The sequence below is a fragment of the Haemorhous mexicanus genome, chromosome 9, assembly GCF_027477595.1.
Source record: "Haemorhous mexicanus isolate bHaeMex1 chromosome 9, bHaeMex1.pri, whole genome shotgun sequence".
Taxonomy (NCBI): Eukaryota; Metazoa; Chordata; class Aves; order Passeriformes; family Fringillidae; genus Haemorhous; species Haemorhous mexicanus.
This window is the reverse complement of record NC_082349.1, coordinates 2,274,581-2,295,249: the sequence shown is the minus strand read 5'-3', so window position 1 is coordinate 2,295,249 and position 20,669 is coordinate 2,274,581. Positions and strand designations below refer to the sequence as shown.

The window sequence follows — 20,669 nt, the reverse complement described above, 5'->3', positions numbered from 1 at the left end:
TGCCTTTTGGAAATGAGCATCTCCTCCTCCAGCATCTGCCCCGTGTTGGGGAAGGAGGAACAGCTTGATAATAATATTCTGCATTTTGAAATAATGACTTAATTTGGTGCTTTCCCTTGCCAGGTGAGTTCTGCAGTGATTATCTTACAACTGAGCCCTATTCAGGTTTCAATTTCTATTAAATAAGCTAAATCGACAGCATTAAACAGTTGCCTGTTTATTCTTTTTAGCAGGAAATGAATTTAAAAGAGACGCAGCCACCCGTGAAGAGCTGTTGAAAGCAACGATTGATGGGAGGGAGGAGGTGGTTTCTCACCAAAACCTTAAAAAAACAAACAAACTGGGCATAAAAAATAAAAAATAATCACTTTTAAAACGGGGGAGATTTAGCTATGAGCATTTCTCTCTCTTTCCCTACTGGTAAACCATGGTGTGCAGAGGGAATGCCACGAGGGAGAAAGAAATGAAAATATGATCCTATAAATATTTAATTCTAAAAGGAGGAATAAGTGAAGTTGGGGGGAAAAAAGGGGGCTGTGGTGGTAGGAAAAGCCCCATTCCAGGGGGCAGCAGGTGGAGCTTTTCACTGCCAGGTTTTTGGTTGAGATTCCCTTTGGTGGGGGGAGCCTGGAGCAGCCCCAGGTGGGACATCTCCCATGGGACTGTGGTGTGCTCCTGCACAGGGATTTCTCCTTGGATTCTCCTTCCCTGCACGTGTCCTCCTCTTCTGTCCCCTCTCACCCCCAGCTCCTGCTCCAGCTCTTGGTCTGGGAAAGCTCCCAGTTTCCCATCTTCTCTTCCTTCTTTAGAAAGGTGAAGAACCCTGCATTCAGCTGCTCCTATCCCACAAAACAGATCATGGGAGGAGAGGCTTTTCCTTCTTCCTTCCATCCCAGGTCAGTTTATTTACAAAGCAATAGGCCTGAATTGGAATGGGAGCCTATTTACATCTACACTGGAGGAATTGTTTGGGACCTCTTCATCCTTAGGCAAAGATAATATTGGAGTCCTTGCCAGGAAAGAGTCAGCTTTGGAATATTATTGTAACTGTGAGTGGGATTCAGCCTCAGTGGCTGTTCATTCTGCAGGGCTGATAAGAGAGTGATGGGTGGTGGTGCTCCCAGGGGTCCCAGAAGAGGGAAGAGATGAGGATCTGACTCCATGTTTCAGAAGGCTTGATTTATTATTTTATGATATATATATTATATTAAAACTATACTAAAAGAGGAAAGGATTTCATCAGAAGGCTTGCAAAGAATAGAAAAAGAATGGAATGATAACAAAAGCTCCTGACTCTCAGAGAGTCCGAGCCAGCTGGGATTGGCCATTAATTAGAAACAACCACGTGGACTAATCACAGATGCACCTGTTGCATTCCACAGCAGCAGATAATCATTGTTTACATTTTGTTCTTGAAGCCTCTCAGCTTCTCAAGAGAAAAATCCTAGCAAAGAGATTTTTCAGAAAATATCATGGCTACAGTGATGCAGCTGCCCTGGAATGGGTCCTCCCAGTGCCCCATTCCCACCTGCAGCTTCTTCCAGAGGCACAGGGATGTGTCCTGGCTGTGCCTGAGCTGCAGCTCATTTCTTTTGTTGGTTCTTCCTCCTCCTCCTCCTCCCAAGATCTCTTCCCTTGGTTCTTCAGCTTCCAAAGGAAACCACTGCTGTGAGTTTTTTGCCTGTTTTCCTTTTCCTTTCCTGGCCTATCAGCTCTGACAAACCAGTATTTGGAACCATTTCCATTTCCAGACATCCACCATCCCAAGCCCAGCCTCTGAGCTCCTCACAGCCTCTGTGGGGCACAGCACTTCCCAGTGCCTGGAGCAGATATTCCCTACAGAGCTTGGCAAAAGATTCAGCTGGGATTTATCCTTAACATTCAAAGGCATATCAAGGATCACTTGATAACAGTGATCTGGGGATGCACGGCCCAAAATGAGTGTGGAGGGTCCAAATAAGAGGGAGAGGTGCAGTGTTTGGGACTGGGTGTCCTGAACTTCCTGGAGATCCTGGTGTGGGCAGAACATTCCCTGGAAGGGCTGGACAGCAGCTCCAGCACAGCAGGAAGGTCTGCAGGACATCAGGACATCAGGGGAGCAGGCAGCTCAGGGAGCCTTTGGCTCACCCTCCCTGACAAACCCAGGCTGAAGCTGCCCCCTTGGCACGGCCTCCCAGGCAGGGAAAGGACCTGGCTGGGGGAGCTTTGAGGGAAAATCTGTGATCTCCCAGGGGGGATTTGACTCTTAGGCAAACTACATCCCAAACAACATAAACACACCCAAAGGTGGGGAAAACCAGGTGGGTCGAGGCCTCCTGCCTTTGGCCCCAGTCCTTCAGAGATTCCAGATTCTCCTTTGAAATCACGGGATGCGAATTTGATCCCTGTGCTGAAAGGGGAAGAATTACAGCTTTCACATTCATGCACAATTTACCTTTCTATTTTCCTTTATTATCTGGGGGATATGGGGTAAATCAAGCTCCCCTGATGGGGCTCAGGGTTCTGATTCGATTTGTGGGGTCCCATTAGTAGCAGGGCAGTAAATTACTGCTACTTTGTTTGAAAATTTTTTTAGCCACAGTACATTAGCTCCTTTTGTTTGCTTTTCCACTGACGGAGTGCACGTTTTTATTTGAGAATTTGTGTTTCTTGAATGTCTCATTTATAAATAATACAGGGTGTGAAATTCGAAGGTCACAGAACACAGCCTGGAAATGAAACCACCCTGAGTAACTTTGGGCTCTCATGGCAAAAATCTTCCACAAAAAGCTGCACTTACATCAAATTCTTTGTATGCTCTGAGTGTGTGCAGTGAATATTGACCATTATACATAAGGTAACTATATATAATAACCTTTTCCTGGCTCATCCAGCTATCTTTGTTTATTTGAAAGATTGATAGATCAGAGGGTCAAGGGACGTGTTTTATTGTACGTTTCTGTTCCAAATTTCCTGACATTTTTGGTTAAAAAAAAAAAATAGACCTTTAAAAGGCACAGAAAGGGCTAATAAGAACCAGATCCTAAAGTGATGCTATGTCAAAATGTCAGAAATAACAGCTTTTCTTTGACTCCACAGCATCAATCTTGAGGCACATACCTTTCCATGCACCCTCCCTTTAATGCTTGGGTTTTTCTTTGTGGCTCTTTACTGCAGAGCAGCTTCTAAAGTGACAACAAAATCCCTTGATGGTTTTCAGTAGTTGGCTTTATAGCTGGATGTGGACATTTGTTTACCTATTCCAAATCACTTTTTTTTTGGTGATAAAGTTTAGAGGTTTCCTACTTGGGCTATAAAACTGGTTCCTGAGTAAAGAAAAGCTTCATTTCCCCTCAAAGTGACCTCTGAGACATCTGTCCTTAAACCTCAGAGCTGTCTGATGAAAGGAGGGCCAGAAACAACTCTCAAATGCATCCAAGAGTTCATGGAAAGCAGGGAGTTGCCCAGTTCCCACCCAAAAGCAGTGGGATTCAGGTTCCAGGTAATTTTTTGGAAGTCTTGTTTCTCTCCACAAACCCAGCACCATCTCTAAGCTGCCAATAATCAGAATATCGAAATGGACTCTGAGACTCCCAGGGACAGTCACACATGGAGATCTGAAAAGCCATCAGGCCTCGAGCTGTGCCCTGCCTGGTTGAGGTCAGGGAGTTATCCTGGGTGGCACTGACCCCTCTGGATGGAGTCTGGGAAGGGAAAGTCCCGGACAGAACTTCCATGTGCATCCCAAACTGACTCCTGCACATCTCTGAGGAAACCCACTGGAAGTAAAGCTGGGCAAGCTGAGGCAGCAGAAGGTTTCCTTTGTCCCAAGACTGCAGACATTGGATATTTCCATGTGATTATCTGGACTTCTTTAACCCTGATATTCTTCAAGAGTTGCCAGATCATGACTTGAGTGCAGCATCTCTTCCCTTCCACTGTCATTCGTCTTGTTCATTCATTTAAAATAAGAGAAATTCCAAGTGGGAGTTTCCCTTTTACCCTTTTAATAACAAGGTCTGATGACCAGACCCACGGGGAGTTGTCTTCCTCTGTGAGTGATGGGCAGCTCCAGCAATCCATGGGGAATCCATTTTCCAAGGGATGTGTGTGGCCACACTTCCATCAGAAATCCTGCTGCTTCCTTCCTTTCATGGAGCAGCCAGCAAGCCCCTCCAGCATCTTCAGTCTGGGTGGACTCTGTGTGGTTGACCTTCTCCAAAGAGAATTATTCCCCATGGAAGATTCCCAGTGGAGTGAGCTCGGTGGCGGTGCCGATGTTTGTGGGTACGAAGCACATCCAGGTGTGACTCATGGATGATCCAAGGCCCTGAATGAATGAAAATGCAGCTTTCCCTGAGACACTTTTGGGCATTTTTCCAGTGTGTGCAGTGACAAAGAGCCAGGGAGCTGCCAAACCTTTCAGTTCACAACCACAATTCAAGGCCAGGTTCACAGAACTCACAGAATGACTGGGTTGGAAGTGACCTTCGAGATCATCGAGTCCAACCCAGCCCCAACACCCCAACTCACCCCTGGCACCCAGTGCCACATCCAGGCTTTGTTAAACACACCCAGGGATGGGGCTTGATCAGCCTGGTCTAGTGGAAGGCTCCCTGCCCATGGCAGGGTTTGGAATGAGCTGATGGCTGAGGTCCCTCCCAGCCCAAACATTCCAGGATTCCGTAAATGCAATGAGCACAGGAATGTTGGTGTCCCAGTGCCTTACTCCAGCCAGGACAGGTTCTGCTTTCTGTGCTGCAGTGTAGGTTTGAATCTTCAAATCCAGAATGAAACAACTTCTCCAGGCCAGCAGCTGGAAAAGGTGTTCCCACAGCTGCCTGAGGGAAGGTCTGGAGATGTTTGCAGAGAACTGTGGTGTTCCCCATCTGTACTGGAAGGAACTTGGCTCACCAGCCTTTCTTGTGCACCTGGATTAAAGCTGGTTTAAGCTTGAGCAGAGACTTTAATTTCAGCTTTTCTTTGACTATTCCAAAAGATCAGAAGGGCAGAAAGAGAAGGATAAATGAAACAACAACTCTTCTCATAAAATGACCCTTCCAGGGTCTAATCCTGCATCCCCACCGTGCTTTAAACACCTTGTGAAATCAGAAACATGCAGCACACACGGTGCTGGGGGGGAAAGGTCTCGCTGTGGCCAGCAAAATCCTCCTGCCAGCCAAGAGGGTGTTACTGCTCTAAGCTGGGTCTTTGGTAATTCAAGATAGACTAACCATGTGGTCACAGAGCAGATTAACATTCCTTGGCCGGCCAGGACGAGCTTTTATTTTGAAAGCCACCTGGGTTCCACTTAAAAGTAGTAGAATAGTGGAGGATTTATTAGGACTGGGCAGGCTCCTATTTAACAATGTCAAGGCAGAGCTGTGGAAATACAGACACTTTTCTTCTTCAGAGACACGCAAGGCTCTCCGTTTCATCCTTGCACAGCTGTTGCTGTTCTGTAACATCAAACCAGCACAAAGTTTGGCCATGAAGGATACCTAATATTTGGGTTTTATATGCAGTGTCTCCAATTTATGCACTCAGAATCATGAGGATGACTTATGATGTGTTGTGTTTGCCTTGGCAATGGCTCAAACCCAGAAATATATTTCAGGCTTGGCTTTCCAGATATTATCTCAAGTCATTTAAAAGTTCATTATAGGGCACCCGCTAGTGCTGCTCTAGTAAAGGGGCTGTCAGCATTTTTCAAGGGTTTATAACTCAGCCATTAAAAAAAACCCTCTCTGTGGGCTGAAACTTGGCATTCGGGGTCCGGGCCCAGCAGTAAATTGTTTTTACAAATTAAAAAAAAATCAGTTTGACTATTATTAAATTATAGGTGGGTTAAATTTTATTTAGAACTCTTTCAGGCTATTCTCCCGTACTTCTGTAAATTAAAACGTTTCCCAAATGTTTTTATAGAGTGCTACTCTAAAATATGGACAGGCTTTTGTTCTGTGCTCGAAACCCTGAGATTTAACTTAAAATGTAATAACAGTGCTTATCCCAGCATAGCACTTTTCACCTTCAAAGTGCTTTATGGGCATTATCTCATTAATGTACATAGCAGCCTCCCCGTGATGTAAGAGGGATTATTATCCTCACTTTATGGCTGGAGACATCGAGCCAAAAGGTTTAGGGCTGTTTTTAAAAGGCCTTAGTTGCACAAATCCCATGTGAGCTTTGATTGGCTTTGGGTGTCTACTTCCCTTTGGCTCTTCTCAAAATCACAACTGAGCTGATTCACCCAAGGCTGCTCCGAGCCAGGATTAAACTCACACTTTCCAAAGGCCAGTGCCACCAGACTGGATCATTCCCAGTGCACAAACCCTTCCTTTCTCCTAAGAATTTGTTCTTTAGGTCAGAGGGATTCAACTCCATCTGGGGAGCTCCTGGATGGCAGAAGAGGGGCGGGGGAATTATGGTGAGATGGTTTGGATTGGAAGGGACCTTAAAGCTCATCCCATTCCATCCCTGCCATGGCAGGGACACCTTCCACTGTCCCAGGCTGCTCCAGCCTGACCTTGGCCACTGCCAGGGATCCAGGGGCAGCCACAGCTGCTCTGGGCACCCTGTGTCAGGGCCTGCCCACCCTCACAGGGAAGGATTTCTCCTTTGATGGGTTTTGGAAGGTGAGAGACACAATAAAAACACAACTGGGCTTCTCTGCAGCCCCTCTGCACCAGGCAAGGGCAGCAATGGAGGAGTTTGGTGCGTGCCAGGGAAGGGATGCTCATCATTTTGTGTGCCTCAGCAGCAATCCAAGGTTTCTGGGGAGTTAATTTTCAATTCCAAAACTGCTTTATCTGTGAGAAACATCTCCCAGAGCTCCCAATGGCTTCAAACCCGCCCTGTTTAAATCTCATCTCAGGTGAGCTGCTTGATCTGGTTTATGATTCAGATGCTAAAGGTACGGATTTGAGGATTAATCTAGGGTGAATTTAGGAGATGAATTTGTTTTACTGTTTCTGCAGTAGCTCCTGGAGGAAGGTGGAGAACAATCAGAGCTGAGTCAGCAGCTCCTGAGGCCACTTGTGTTGGTACTTACAGAGAAGTTGCAGCCACACTTTTTCACTGATTATAATTTCTATTGATACTTCAAAATCCTTTTCCAGCCTTTGGAAACGTGCCCTACATCCTCACTTCTTTATTTGCCTCTCCTGTATTCCTCAGGACCTTTAAACCATGCTGTTTGTCAGACAGCCAATCCAGGGCTGTTTCCCTCCCTGCTGGGCTGGAGATGGCTGGAGGAGCATTATCAGGAATTAAACAAATGGCTGTGGCTCAGAAATGCCACGCTGGGTAATTCACGGCGGTTCTCCGGTCCCAGGCTGTGAGTGGGGCTTTATTAAACCCAGACTGTGCAGAGAGCCCAGGAATCCATGGGCTGGCTGCAGCTCTGCTTCCCAGGGAGGGTGTGAGGATGGCAGGGCAGAAACATGCCTTGGGATGGAGCTTGGAGAAATGGTCCTGGGGAGCTGAGGAGCCATGGGACACCCCTGAGAGTGACTTTGGACCCTGCTGTCTGTCCTGCAGGGCTGGCATCTGTGCCCTTATAACCCATCCACAGGCTTCCTAAATAATTGGATCTGTGGGAGTGTAGGAACAGCTGTATTTTGAAAGAATCATGGAATGTTCAGGTTGGAAAACCCCTTTAAGATCACCAAGTCCAACCACCACCATGTTCACCACTAAACCACGTCCTCAAGAGCCACATCCAGTTTTTTGTACGTTTCCAGGGATGGTGACTCCCCCACTGCCCTGGCACCTTGTTTAAACATTTTACAACTTTTCTCAGGACATTTTCTTCCCTGATTCCCAATTTAAACCTCCCCTGGTGCAACTTGGGGCCGTTGCCTCTCACCCTGTCCCTTGCTCCCTGAAAGAAGCACAGTTCCACACCTGCACATTAGAACTTAATTGAAAAAATACACGTGGAAAAAAAAAATCTGTGGGCAGAGCCTGGGTGCCAAATGTTTGTCCCAAATGGCTCCTGGGACCAGGTGAGGACAGGGAGGCTTTGTTCAAAGTGCTGTGCAAACACAGGGTAAGTTGTGTGCTAAACAGATTAAAAACAAAGGCAAGAGATACTGCTCCCCACAAACCATAATGAAGGGAGGAGCTGGGCAAGCCAAGATTACAGGAATAATTAGGGAAGTGGCTTACTTAGGCAGGCTGGGTGGCTGAGCTGGTTTGGAACATGCTGGAGGGTTTTTTCACACTTTTAGGAAGGTTTCTTGCTGGAGTGAACTGCAGATGGACTTGAGAGTGATGGAGCACAAAGCAGCACAGCACCAATTTGGGGATGGCAGTGTCCAAGGCCAGGTTGGACAGGGCTTGGAGCAACCTGGGATAGTGGAAAGTGTCCCTGCTATGGCAGGGGGTGGAAATGGATGAACTCCAAGGTCTCTTCCAATCCAAATAATTCTGGGATTCCAAGTTCACTGACCGATTCTGGCTTTTCTCGACCTCCTGGTCTGGCTCTGAGAGTTCAGGAGCCAGACACAATCAGGATTTCTCATTCCTTGGCCATCCTGCTGGGACAGCCAGCAGCTGATGGTGGCCACCATTAGTTTTGAACCTCTGACATGGAGATGAGAGCCTGAGGATTCCATCTCCCATCCCCAACCCATCTCCCTCCCTGCCTTTAAAGGATTTCATGAAGTGGTGAGGACAGTGAATGAGGAATGGGGCTCTTCCTGAGGGATGCCCAGTGAAATAGCCCTGGACAGAAGGCAGTGCTCAGGAATGGCTTAGGAGAAATTCATCTTCATAATTTTAATTTCATTTGATTTTTCAGTCATGAGCCCTGTTTCAGAGTGGAGGTAATCTGCAGTACTCTTAGCCATGAAAATACTGGGTGAGAATAAAGTCTCCTTTCCCAGATATGATCCTTATTCCTCTTCTCTGCAGTTGGTGATTACAAAATCATGGGCAACACACTATCTGTTCAGCCTGTGGGTCACTCAAAATGGCTTGGAGACAGGATCACAGAATCCTGGAATGCTTTGGGTTGGAAGAGACCTTAAATCTCATCCAGTACCACCCCTGCCATGGGCAGGGACACCTCCCACTGTCCCAGGCTGCTCCAAGCCCTGTCCAGCCTGGCCTTGGACACTGCCAGGGATCCAGGGGCAGCCCCAGCTTCTCTGGGTCACAGGATTTGCACTTCTGAATGGTTTCTTTCCTGTGTTCCTACATTTGGTGGATTCTGGCATGAGCAGAGGCAGGTCAGCAGTCAGCATCAAAATGAGCAACTGGAGGGCTGAGATGTTCTTCCTGTGTTTTGGTTAGGAAAAAGAAAAGAAAAAAGAGCAGCAGTGTTTTTTCTGTGCTGAATGAAGCCAAATAGGAGATGTTGGAACAGCAGAGGGAACCCTGCTACCCACCTCCTTTGTGTCTCATCCAAAGACAAGCAGGAGCTTTCTCCACAATAACATTCCCTGCTCCGGAGCCCTTCATCCCCTTTCTTTCCTCCCCAACCCCAGATTATTTCCTGACGCTGGACGAGCCCATGAACAACATCACCACCACGCTGGGCCAGACGGCAGAGCTGCACTGCAAGGTGTCAGGGAACCCCCCTCCCACCGTCAGGTGGCTGAAGAACGACGCGCCCGTGGTGCAGGAGCCGCGCAGGATCTCCTTCCGAGCCACCCCCTACGGCTCCCGCCTGCGCATCCGCAACCTGGACACCACCGACACCGGCTACTTCCAGTGCGTGGCCACCAACGGCAGGAGGACCGTGTCCACCACCGGCGTGCTCTTCGTCAAGTTCGGTGAGTCTGCTCCTCCTCGGCTGCCCCAGCTCCTCCTTAGCAGAAGGGGGTTCGCCAGGGGGTTAAGCAGTGCGCTGGAGTTGTTGAGGTTGGAAAAGCCAAGGTTGTTAAATTTGTTGAACTCGGGTTGCGCAGAGGGCCCAGGAATCCGTGAGCTGACTCCAAATGGGCTTCCTGGAGAGGGTGAGGATGGCAGGGTAGAAACATGCCTTGAGCTTGGAGAAATGGTCCTGGGGAGCTGAGGAGCCATGGGACACTCCTGAGAGAGACTTGGACCCTGCTGTCTGTCCTGCAGGGCTGGCATCTGTGCCCTTTTAACCCATCCACAGGTTTCCTAAATAATTGGATCTGTGGGAACAGCTGCATTTTCATAGAATCATGGAATGTTCAGGTTGGAAAAGGCCTCCAAGATCATCCAGTCCAACCAGCACCCAGCACACCACTAAACCATGTCCCAGGTGCCACATCTTCACCATCTTGTAGGGATGGTGACTGCCTTGAGCAGACTGTTCCAACACTTTCGGAGGAGAAATTTTCCCAACATTCAATCCAAACCTCCCTTGGAACAGCTTGAAGCTGTTTCCTCTCCTCCTGTCCCTGTTCCTGGGAGCAGAGTCTGACCCTCCCTGTCTGTCCCGTCCTGTCAGGAGTTGTGCAGAGCCAGAAGGGCCCCCCTGAGCCTCCTTTTCTCCAGGCTGAGCCCCCATTAATGGGGTACCTGGGTAGATCCAGGCCAGAGGGAAAAAACTCCTTTATTGTGAGCGACCTCTGTGTCTGGTGAGTGAGAAACTTCAGCTGGCACTGCAGGCTGAGGGCCTGAGATGAGACACATATATACCTGTCAGGGAAAATAAGCACTCATTCTCCCAAGTTTATATTGAGATAACTGCCTTCAAAGCTGATCTTACCACTCAGAAGGTTCCAAACAAGAAACAGGTTTTGTGTCTCTTCTCCCCCTCCTCCTCCACGGTCAGGGGGAAATAATTCACTGAGATGAAGATATTTGCACACAGTCCTGCTTAATCCTCTTTGGAACTGGACAAATAACACACGAGGAATGATGGATGCGATGAGTTTCATCTTCTTTTTTTCATCAATCTCCCATGTTTTCTGATTTCTGATAAGAAATTCATCATTAGGTGCTCTCCTAAGGCAGTTTCAGGAGGAGGGCGAGCTGCTCACCTGTTTATTGTCCTCGTGTCATGTTCTGCAGCCAATACAGGCTTGTCTTTGGTGCTGGGGGTCTGCCACTCCTCTGTTCAACTCCATAAACCACAGCCAGCACCACAGACTGGTGCTTTTATCTTTTAAAAGGTTTTCAAAAGCTTCCTGCTCGCTACCTCGCCGTAACTCATCCTGCTGTTTTTCTTCTGTCACTTTTCCAGGTCCCCCGCCAACAGCAAGCCCAGGATCCTCGTAAGTGCTTTCATGTCTCTTCTGTGCCTTCATTAATCTTGCATTTCAGCAGTCAGAAGTTCATTTGTCATTTGGTGTGACAGGAGCACTTTTCCATTCTGCTTTTTAAGTCAGCTAGGATGGTAATTTATTGTAACTGAGTTATCTGTCTCGCAGTGATATTTTCATGTTATGGTGTCAACTCGTGTTTCTTACCCCAGACTTCTTAATTTGCAATATTATTACCTTTAGATCCTCTGGTGCCTTCAGTCTGTGGAGTGATTTCAGTGCACCTCCAGGTACTTCATCCATGTCACAGCCCAGTCTGGGAAATATTTATCACTACAAGCAGATTTTACTACCCAGGGGCTTCTTGCTGATTTTAAGGGTCGTAAAGTGTGTCTGTCTCTCTGTACCTGTATTAAAAAACTGCCTGAAAAGATTTGTTAAGGATTTTTTAAAAGATGGAGGAGGTGGGTGGGAGCAGTGGCTGTTTGCACCAGAGCTCCCTGTGTTCTGGAGCTCAGGTTTGCTGCAGGCTCTGAGCACTCCCCACGCTGTGTTTTGGCAGTGGAGCTTCTGTCTTGGGCACTTTTTGAGAATATTCACTTCTATCTCTAATTACAGAACACCTGATCAAACCTGCTCACCTTTTCAGGGCTTTTTTGTTCTCAGGTGTGATCTCTGGCTGTCCTGAGACTTGGAATCAGTTTTGTGGTGCTTATTCACATCTCACATTGTGGAAAAATATTGAAAATCCACTTCTCCTGGTGAGGGGAGGGAAACACAGACCCAACTGAACCAGAAAATTCATCCATTAATGCAAAGAATGCAATTAAAAGGGATGCAAAACCCTGGGAGTTTTGAATGGTCCTGGCTCCTGATGGAAGATCCTCCATGAATTCTTGCAGAGGTTATGAGTGAGGAGAAGGCTCTGACCACAAAAGGATGTTGTAGGATGCCCTCTAATGGAACAGCCTGAAATGTGGTTTTATCTCCCCTTGGGAAGGTGCTGCTGAGGAATTCTGGGGTTTGCTCTGGAAGGGGAGCTCTTTGCTGGGCTTCCAGGGGATTTCAGCCCTGTCTGGTGACTCTGTGGGGCTCTGGGGAGGGAAATTCCTGCTGCTCTGGGATCTGGGGGCTGTTGGGCTCTCCAGCAGTTTGGAGACTTAATGAATGAGGTGAGAAAATGGGGATTTTGTGCTGCTCCCACCTAGTCTGGGGTTTCTGAAATTTGTGGGGTTAAACAACACCTCCTTGGGGGTCAGAGCCCATGTGGGAGCAGGGTGAGCACAGAGAGCAGAGCTGGGCTGGAATTTCACTGTCTGGGCCACTCAGGATTGCCTCACTTTTTAAAACAAAAGACATTTGGGAATCTTTTTTCCCATTTTTTCTTTCTGGCAAGGGATTTGGTGTTTTTTCTCCTCCCCTTCCAAAAAAAAACAACCCACAACTTAACCTGCTAAAATACACCCAAAGGATGTGAAAAGGTGAAAAGAAAGGGAGATGTTCTCGTTAATAGTTGATTTTGTAGTTGTAATAATTATGATTTTGTAACCAAAAAAGGAATCTAATCACACTTCAGTTGCATTTTGTGAAATGCAGGAGGGAAATTACCTCAGATTCTGGTTCTTTGTGTTTGCTGCTCCTTGCATGCAGAGAATGTCCTGGGGGCTGGATTGTGTGACTCTCGTGTAGCCTTCTCCCTGCACCACTTGAAAAATGACTTTTGTAGCTATGAAATTCATTTTTCTGATCTTTTTTTCCGTGCAAACCAAGCCCTTCTGTGGCAGTTTTCAAGCTGCAGGGTGAGAGGTGAAGTACCTGGCTGTCCTCCCTCATCATCCTCCCTCTGGGGAAACACTTTCCTTGGGAATAGGCTGGAAGCTGGGCCATAAAATCAGGAAAAAAACCTGATGGCAAATTCCTGGGCCTGCTGTTGCCATGTCTGTATCAGCCACCATGAGGGGAAGGTGCTCTTCATTTCCAGATTTCATTTGAGGATCCTGTTTTTAAAAATATCCACCCACTCAGCCCTTTTCCCTCCATAACTTATGGAAAAACAGATGGGCCAAGTGTGAGTGGGAATGCCAGATGATGATTTCTGTGAAAGGGACAGATAACACAACAACTCTTGGGTGTTATTCTTGCTGCTTTCCCTAAGAGAAATGGCCAAAAGTCTGATTTGGAAATCAGTCTGAAGCTTGCCCTGAGCATCCTTCCTTTAGCTCTGCCCTGCTGGACAGGCTCTGAAACACCTGGGATCACATTCCATGTGATTCCATTCTGCCCTGCTGCTCTGACTCAGCTGGGAGAAGCTTCTTTTGTTAAAAAAAACAGCCCAACAAGCCCTACTTGTGCTTTAGAAAGAAATAATTATTTATATTATATAATAATATAAACATAATATAAATATATAAAATATTGTGAATAAACATAATGTTAAAATATAAATATTATTTTAAATCATAGAAAATATAATATCAAATATTTAGATTAAAATATAATCTAGAATATTAAAAGTATTTAAGATTATAAAAATAATAGAAAATATTTAATATAAAATAGTATAAAATTTTAAAATTATAAAAATAATCTAAAATACTGTAAGGATTATATATAATATGATATGATATGATATAATATAATATAATATAATATAATAATGATATTATAATATAATATAGTATAATATAATATAATAATGATATTATAATATGATATGATATGATATGATATAATAATGATATTATAATATAATATGATATGATATAATATGATATGATATGATATAATATGATATAATATAATATAATATAATATAATATAATATAATATAATATAATATAATATAATATAATATAATATAATATATAATTGATATGATATGATATGATATGATATGATATAATATATATAATGTAAATATAATCTATTTATATATTATGAACATATGCTATTATATGGATATAATACATAAATATAAATATATATGCATTTAAATATAAAATTTAAAGTAATATTTTAAAATCCCATATAAATGTATAAAATATAGAATATTATATTATTATATCTTTGGGTGCTGCAGATGCAGGGCAGCTCCAGGCAGCTCAGGGGATGTGGGGGTGGTGTGGATGGCCACGTCCCAGAGCTGGCTGTGTCCCCAGGAGAGAGCTCCAGGCTCTCCAGCTGCTGGAATCCCTTCCACAGCGTGGATGGAGTCAGAGTTACCTCCAGAGCAGCCTGGAGGGGCAGAGAGGTCAGGGAGCTGTGGCTGGAAAAGGCCACCCTCAGCTGATGTATCTCCTTCTTTTCTCCGTGAACTTCTGAATTCAAACCCAAATTGGGGCGATTTCATATTTTTAGTTGATTTTTAGGGAGATCAAAGCAGCCTTTTGGTGGTTCACTGGTGTGTTTGTGCCCTGCTCTGTGTCTGTGCACTGTGCACAAATTTCTCCCAGAATCCCAGCAGGGTTTGGGTGGAAGGGGTCAGAGATCCCCTAATTCCACCCCCCTGCCATGGACACCTCCCTCTACACCAGGAATTGGCACTGTAGCCATTGCTTCTCAAAATTTCCCCCAAACCCCAGGTTTTGAAGGCTATTTTTGAAGTTCCTGTGCTGCACATCCCTTTGAAAGTCACTTTTATCCATCAGGCATGGCAAGGCTGGTCCCTGAAGGACACAGAAATGTGTTCTCACCTCAGGGATCAGAGCCAGAGATCAGAACCAGAAGAGAGCGAGGTCAGGCACGGCAGAGTCCTGGGCCTGAGAGGGTTTTATGTCCCCACAGAGATCCTGTGGCCTGGGAAATGTTCTGTGCCCAATCCTTCTGTTCTCCTCATTCCCCAGGGTTCCCCTGAGCCTTGGCTTTGTGCTTATCCCAGACTCTGACACTGCTGGGGAAATCCTGGGCACAAATCCCTGAAATTAGAGCTGGTGGGGCAAGAGCTGCAGTGAGGGAGAAAAGGAAAATGCCAGTTTGTATGGACTGGTGTAAAAATGAGCTGGAAAATCCCTGCTGGAGTGGAATCCAGTGGGAAGAGTGCAGGAGAATGCTCTGCATTTATTGTTTATTGTGTTGTGAGCGTGCTCTGCAGAGGTTTAACCTGGATGTGTATGGCTGGGCTGTATTCCCAAGTGGAATGTGGACATGCTGGTGCCAATATTCCTCTGGAACAGTCCTTCTGTTCTTCATGGAGCCTCTTCTATATATAAATACCCTAAATATGGCATTGTTTTGTTCTTTATTTAACCACTGGGAACGGGGAGAGGGGAAAAGAGGAGACAAGAGGGCTGTAACTTTAAGGAGCATCTGATTCATAAAATGAAATGGGGTTTGTGATTCCCAGAAATTAATAGCTTGCAAGGCTTGAGAAACCACAACCCCCCCTGGATTTTCCCATCTTTTCAGTCATTGAGTTTTTGTTTTTTTTTTTTTTTTTAATTTTCTTTTTTTAACTTTCAGCTAAACACATCTGGGTTTTTTAGTAAAACAGATCTTTTTGTGCAGTGGCTCTGTGTGCCAGCAACAAGAAAATGTGTAAGCACTGGCCAGCATCCAGGTGAGGCTTGGCCAGCTGTGTGTGTGATTGTGGATTTCAAAGAGGAACGCAGAGATTTTCCTCTTTTGGCCACAGAAGGTAAAAATGCCAATCCAGAGGCCAGAACAGATTCACTGCTCCAGCAGCATCCTGGGAGTGATGTCCCTGCACTCCTGGAATCCTGGAATTCCAGCCTGTCCCACTTTTTGTGGCTGGCACAGAAACTCCCTCCTGCTGTTGAGTGATGGAAATGTTGAATGAGGCCTGGACACAATTCCCAGGTGTTTTGCTGTGGGATCTTTTACAGTCCCACTGGGTGCTGCTGCAGCAGCTCGTTCCTGCAGCCCTGTGGGATGTGAGACACAGCCCTGAGGTGGGATATTCCATGCAGGGGCCAACATAAATATATTTTGGGGGGGAAAAAGCCCCACGTGGTGTGAAGCTGGAGCCTGAGTGGCTGATGCTGACACAAACCATGTTCATCCTGCTGCATGACTTCATCCCAGGGCAAATAATCCTCCCTCAGCTTGCCAGGGGCTCAGGCAGGTTATCTGCCAGGGCTGCAGGGGGAATGTTCCCAGGGAGAGCTGGCTTGTCCTCTCCATGGGCTCTTTGATCTGCTGCACACTTATCTCTCTCATGCCACTGATGCCTCAGGTTTGGCTTTTCTATTTTCACATTCTGTGCTGCTTCAGTGTGCAATTCTGAGCTTCACATCAGGGATGGTGAGCTCTGCACAGAGCAGGGAGACAAAACAATTCCTGCTCCAGCTGGGCACCAAGGACAAATGATCCCAATCTCAGCCCAGGAGCACAAACCCCGTGGGCTGGAGAGAGAAAAACAAGCAGGGTGGGAGTGCCTGGGCTAAAGCTGGGCTGGGACAATGAACTGCAAGGTGCAAATGGAGCAGAGCTGATCCCAGGGAGAGACCCCGTGCCCGGCCGTGCATTTTGGGGCCATTTTGGGTCATCTTGGGTGCAGCCCTGGCTGGGCTCTGGTGCTGCCCAAGGTGGATCCATGGAGGAGATCCTTGGAATCAATCCCTGCTTTATTCTGGAGCTCTGTCCTGTCTCTGCTCTGGGGCAGCCTGCACCAAGCATCAGCACTGTCTCACCTTTCCCTGGACTGTTCTGCTCTGGCACTGGAGACCATGAAGTGGCTGCTGAGGGTGCTCAGGTTTTTGGGATTTGTGCTCTTGGGTTTTCCCGAGTGAGCAAAAAGAACTGAAAAGCTCTGGGTAAATGTAACACAGAATTTGGGAAGCCACAGTCAGGTCTTGCATGAAGTGAATTGGCTCCAGAGCCTATTCCAGGGTGTTTTATCACCTCAGGGTACTTAGGTAGCTAAATATACACCTTATCTGGGAATCCCAGGCTCCTTTGCCTCTCCACCTCCCCTTATCTCCCAGACACGTGGGAAGCTGAGCCAAAGTCAGGTTTCAGGTATGTTAGAGGGGCCTGAACTGGAGCTGGTGCAGCTGGAGGGCCACCAGGCACCTGGTGTGGGGGGGGCAGCCCAGACTATTGCAGGAGTGGCCTGGGACAGAAAGGGGAATGGAATCACAGGCTGGGCTGGGCTGGGCTGGGCTGGGCTGGGCTGGGCTGGAGAGGACCTTAAATCCCACCCAGTGCCACCTCTGCCATGGCAGAGCCACCTCCCACTGCCCCAGGCTGCTCCAGCCCCAGTGTCCAGCCTGGCCTTGGGCACTGCCAGAGATCCAGGGCAGCTCCAGCTGCTCTGGGAATTCCATCCCAGCCCCTGCCCACCCTGCCAGGTAGGGATTCTGTCCCAAAATCCACCTGCTCCTCTCTGCTGTGGCCCTGCAGTGCTTTTCCTGTGAGCAGTGCTGCAAGCAGCCAAGTTCTCTCCATGCAGAGCCTTAAATTGTGTTCTGTTTTGCTCTGGCAAACCTACAGAAAAGAAATTGGCCTGGAGTTGGGTGAGAGACTGACCTTAGAGAGTGCTTTTGGCTTTTGGAGGGTGTCAGGTAAGTATTCCTGCAGATGCCAGCTGGAGTGCTCCCTTATCTGTGGGCAGTGCCAACAAAATCCCTCCTGCCCTCTCCTGGCACGGGGGGAAGGCCCAGCAGACAGAGCTGCATTCTTTTTATATATTAATTTGCTGAAGACAAATTAATTACAGAGGTGTCAATATATTTTCAAGCAGGGAGTGAAGTGCATTAGGAGTTGGGCACGGGGAGCACAAAGGGAAGACAGTGTGCCATTAATGTTTGGTTTTCCTTCTGTGCAGGGTCACCCAGAGCAGCTGCAGATGGGAATTAATGTTTGGGCTGGAGGTGACCCTTGTGCAATGCTCCAGGCAGGGTTTGAGGGGTTTGGGGTTTCCATTTCCCTGCCTGGCATGTGGGGTTTGTGGCCAGATCCTGGGGGCTGGGAGTGGAGAGTGAGGATAACACTGAAAGAGGCATTTGTGCTGTCATTCTATCTTTATTGCCTTTATTCATGGTTCAGACTTTATTCATATTCATATTTATATATGTGTATATCAAGACCTTATTGCCTTCTTTAACCCTGGATCCAGGAAATTCTCAAATCCCTCCCAGGGTCCTGGTTATTTATTGGACTCAGTGATTTTTTCCCAACCTTTATAAATCTCTGATTCCAAGGGGACTGATAAGTGAAGTACAGAATTGGATAAATTTCCTTTCTCTAATTGGATATCTCAGTTATCAGCCTTTCCACAACACCAAAGAAATCCTGTGATGACATCATTTGACCCTGAGTTAAAGACTCTCTGCCTGTTTTCCTGATTTATTTAAAAAGGAGCAAAATGAGGATCATTTTGACAACAGAAAGGCAAAAAAATAAATCAGGAAGGGCTGAAAAGTTGCATCACTTCTGCTGATCATTTCCTCCAGGCTGTTGTGTTCATGGAAATATTCTTCAACTCTTGTAAAAAATAATAAATATCCTTGGGCCCAGCTGGCAGTCTGGGTCTGAGCAATAATAAACCCAGTCTTGTGAGTTAAACCCAGCAGCCCAGCCTGCCAAATATTGTTCCCATTTGCTGGAACCCTGGTTACTGAGAATTTTAGATTTTCTGTACTGACAAACACTAACACTGCATTTAACATAAAACCCTAAAGAAAGCTTCCAAAATTAAACAATAAAACTAAAATTAAAAGTGTGTTGTTTAAATAGAAGTGCATAGTATCACATAATACCAAACTTAAAGGTTTAAAATATAATAATGTATATAAAACAAAATGAAAGTTTTATAACAGAAGCTAATCCTCCTTCTTCACCTTCTTCAGAAGCTTAAGTAATATTGTATAATGAAATTAAAAAGTCCACATTAAAACCACAAGAAATTAGTTATGAAGTTAAAAATAAAATGCAACTATCATTTTTAATTAAGGAGTTTATCCTTAAAAAGCCTTATGAAAAAGCAAATACAGCTTAATTTTTGAATTTATGAATGTAAAATAAAACTCACAGTTTCTAAAACTGTAATATAAATAAAAGCTAATAAACATCTAAGCCCAAACAAAAACTGCCATCTCACACATTTAATCATAACAAAAGAAAGTTCAAACCCAAGACCCATGAATGCCTTCATGTCACCTTTTTTCCTGGGTGTCACCCTTCCTGTCTGGGCTGGAGTTCATCCCCCAGGACAGGGGATCTGTGTTCCTAAACTCCACATTAGGGCTGATCCTAAGCCTGCTTGGAAACAAAACTATTGGATTTGATTAAACATTCTGAGCTTCCAAACTTTGCGTTTATTATTTATTAAGAAATATTTTACTTTAAAAAAAAATATTTTATTATTTATTAATAAAAGCAATTTTTTTTTTTTTTTTTGCTGAAATCAAGCTAAGGCCATCGAGCATTTGTGTCAGAAAATGAAAATTGCAGAGCCCCTGAGCCAGCAGAGAGGAGGGAGATGCTGGCAGTGCTTCAGAGCAGAGCTATAATCTGCTTTTCCCATATTTCATGTGGTCATTCCAGGTAACAGCTCTTTTGAAGCCAGCCCCAAAATCCCTGCTGGAGCTGCTGAAAGCTTGCAGCAGCACTTGGGGCCAAACCACTGGGTTTTGGTGAAGCATTCCAGTGCTCAGGAGCTGGGGTTTGCTCTTTAGGACGGCTTTAATCAAAAATTTCTCATTTAGCTCCAATCAGAAGGACGTTTTAAGTGGCTTAGAGGGATTTCTTTGAGCCTGGAGGCCGTGAGGAAAGATGTGACAATATTGCAGTGACAATGGATTTGTGCCACGCTGGCCTGGCTCAGGTGTCAGTCCTGGCTCAGCAGAGCCTGGCTTTGGAAGGACTTGGCTGAATGTGTGTTGTGTGCTCAAAGAGGACAAACAAAAGCAATGTTTTAGGGAGTCTCTGGTTCATGTGAGATTAAAGCTGATTTTTGTTCTGCTCGAGGCAGCACAGGAAAATCACAGCTCTGTGGTTTGATTTGTGAACCCAACCCAGTTCCTTCTCCAGTGGCCTGTCACTGCAGAGCTGCTAAAATAGAGATTGGTCTGGGGACAAAGATTGTATTTTACAGTGGAAAATACACCTCAGTCCCAGGCTTTGGGAGCTTTCTCTTCTGTTTGGGGGGTTTGCTGGTCTACTTTATGCAGTTAAAAAATAAAATAAACAAAAAGTTAAATTATTTGAAACCAAGGTCCTTGATTTCCCTCCCCACCAGCCTGTGGTGGGCTCAGAGTCATTCCAAGGATTCAGTGCTGCAGGAGAACAGATCATTTGGGTTTTTCTGCTCCCCGCTGCCTCTTGTGCCCAGTGTTTTACTCCTGGGGAAGAGTGGGAAGGGCTGCAGGTGGAGGAGGGAAGGAGGGAAATAATTCTGTAAGCTGGGTGTAAAATGGTGTCAAACGGTGTCTGGAGTGTAACTGAGTCAGAAAACTGACAAATGAAATTAATTGGGATTTTCTGGAAGAGCAAATGGAACATCTCTCAGGTGGAACAAGTGGCTTCCAAACTCCTTGTTCTGCTTCA

At 45.9% G+C, this 20,669-nt stretch overlaps 1 protein-coding gene across 1 annotated transcript in view; it reads left to right on the top strand.

Annotated features, from left to right (window-relative positions):
• ROR1 (receptor tyrosine kinase like orphan receptor 1) overlaps positions 1-20,669 on the top strand; it is a 154,672-nt gene that overhangs the window by 106,693 nt on the left and 27,310 nt on the right. Inside the window, exons 3-4 of the mRNA XM_059853614.1 lie at positions 9,471-9,758; positions 11,144-11,174. Of these exons, the coding sequence (XP_059709597.1) occupies positions 9,471-9,758; positions 11,144-11,174 (319 nt within the window). The remainder of the gene's footprint in view (positions 1-9,470; positions 9,759-11,143; positions 11,175-20,669) is intronic.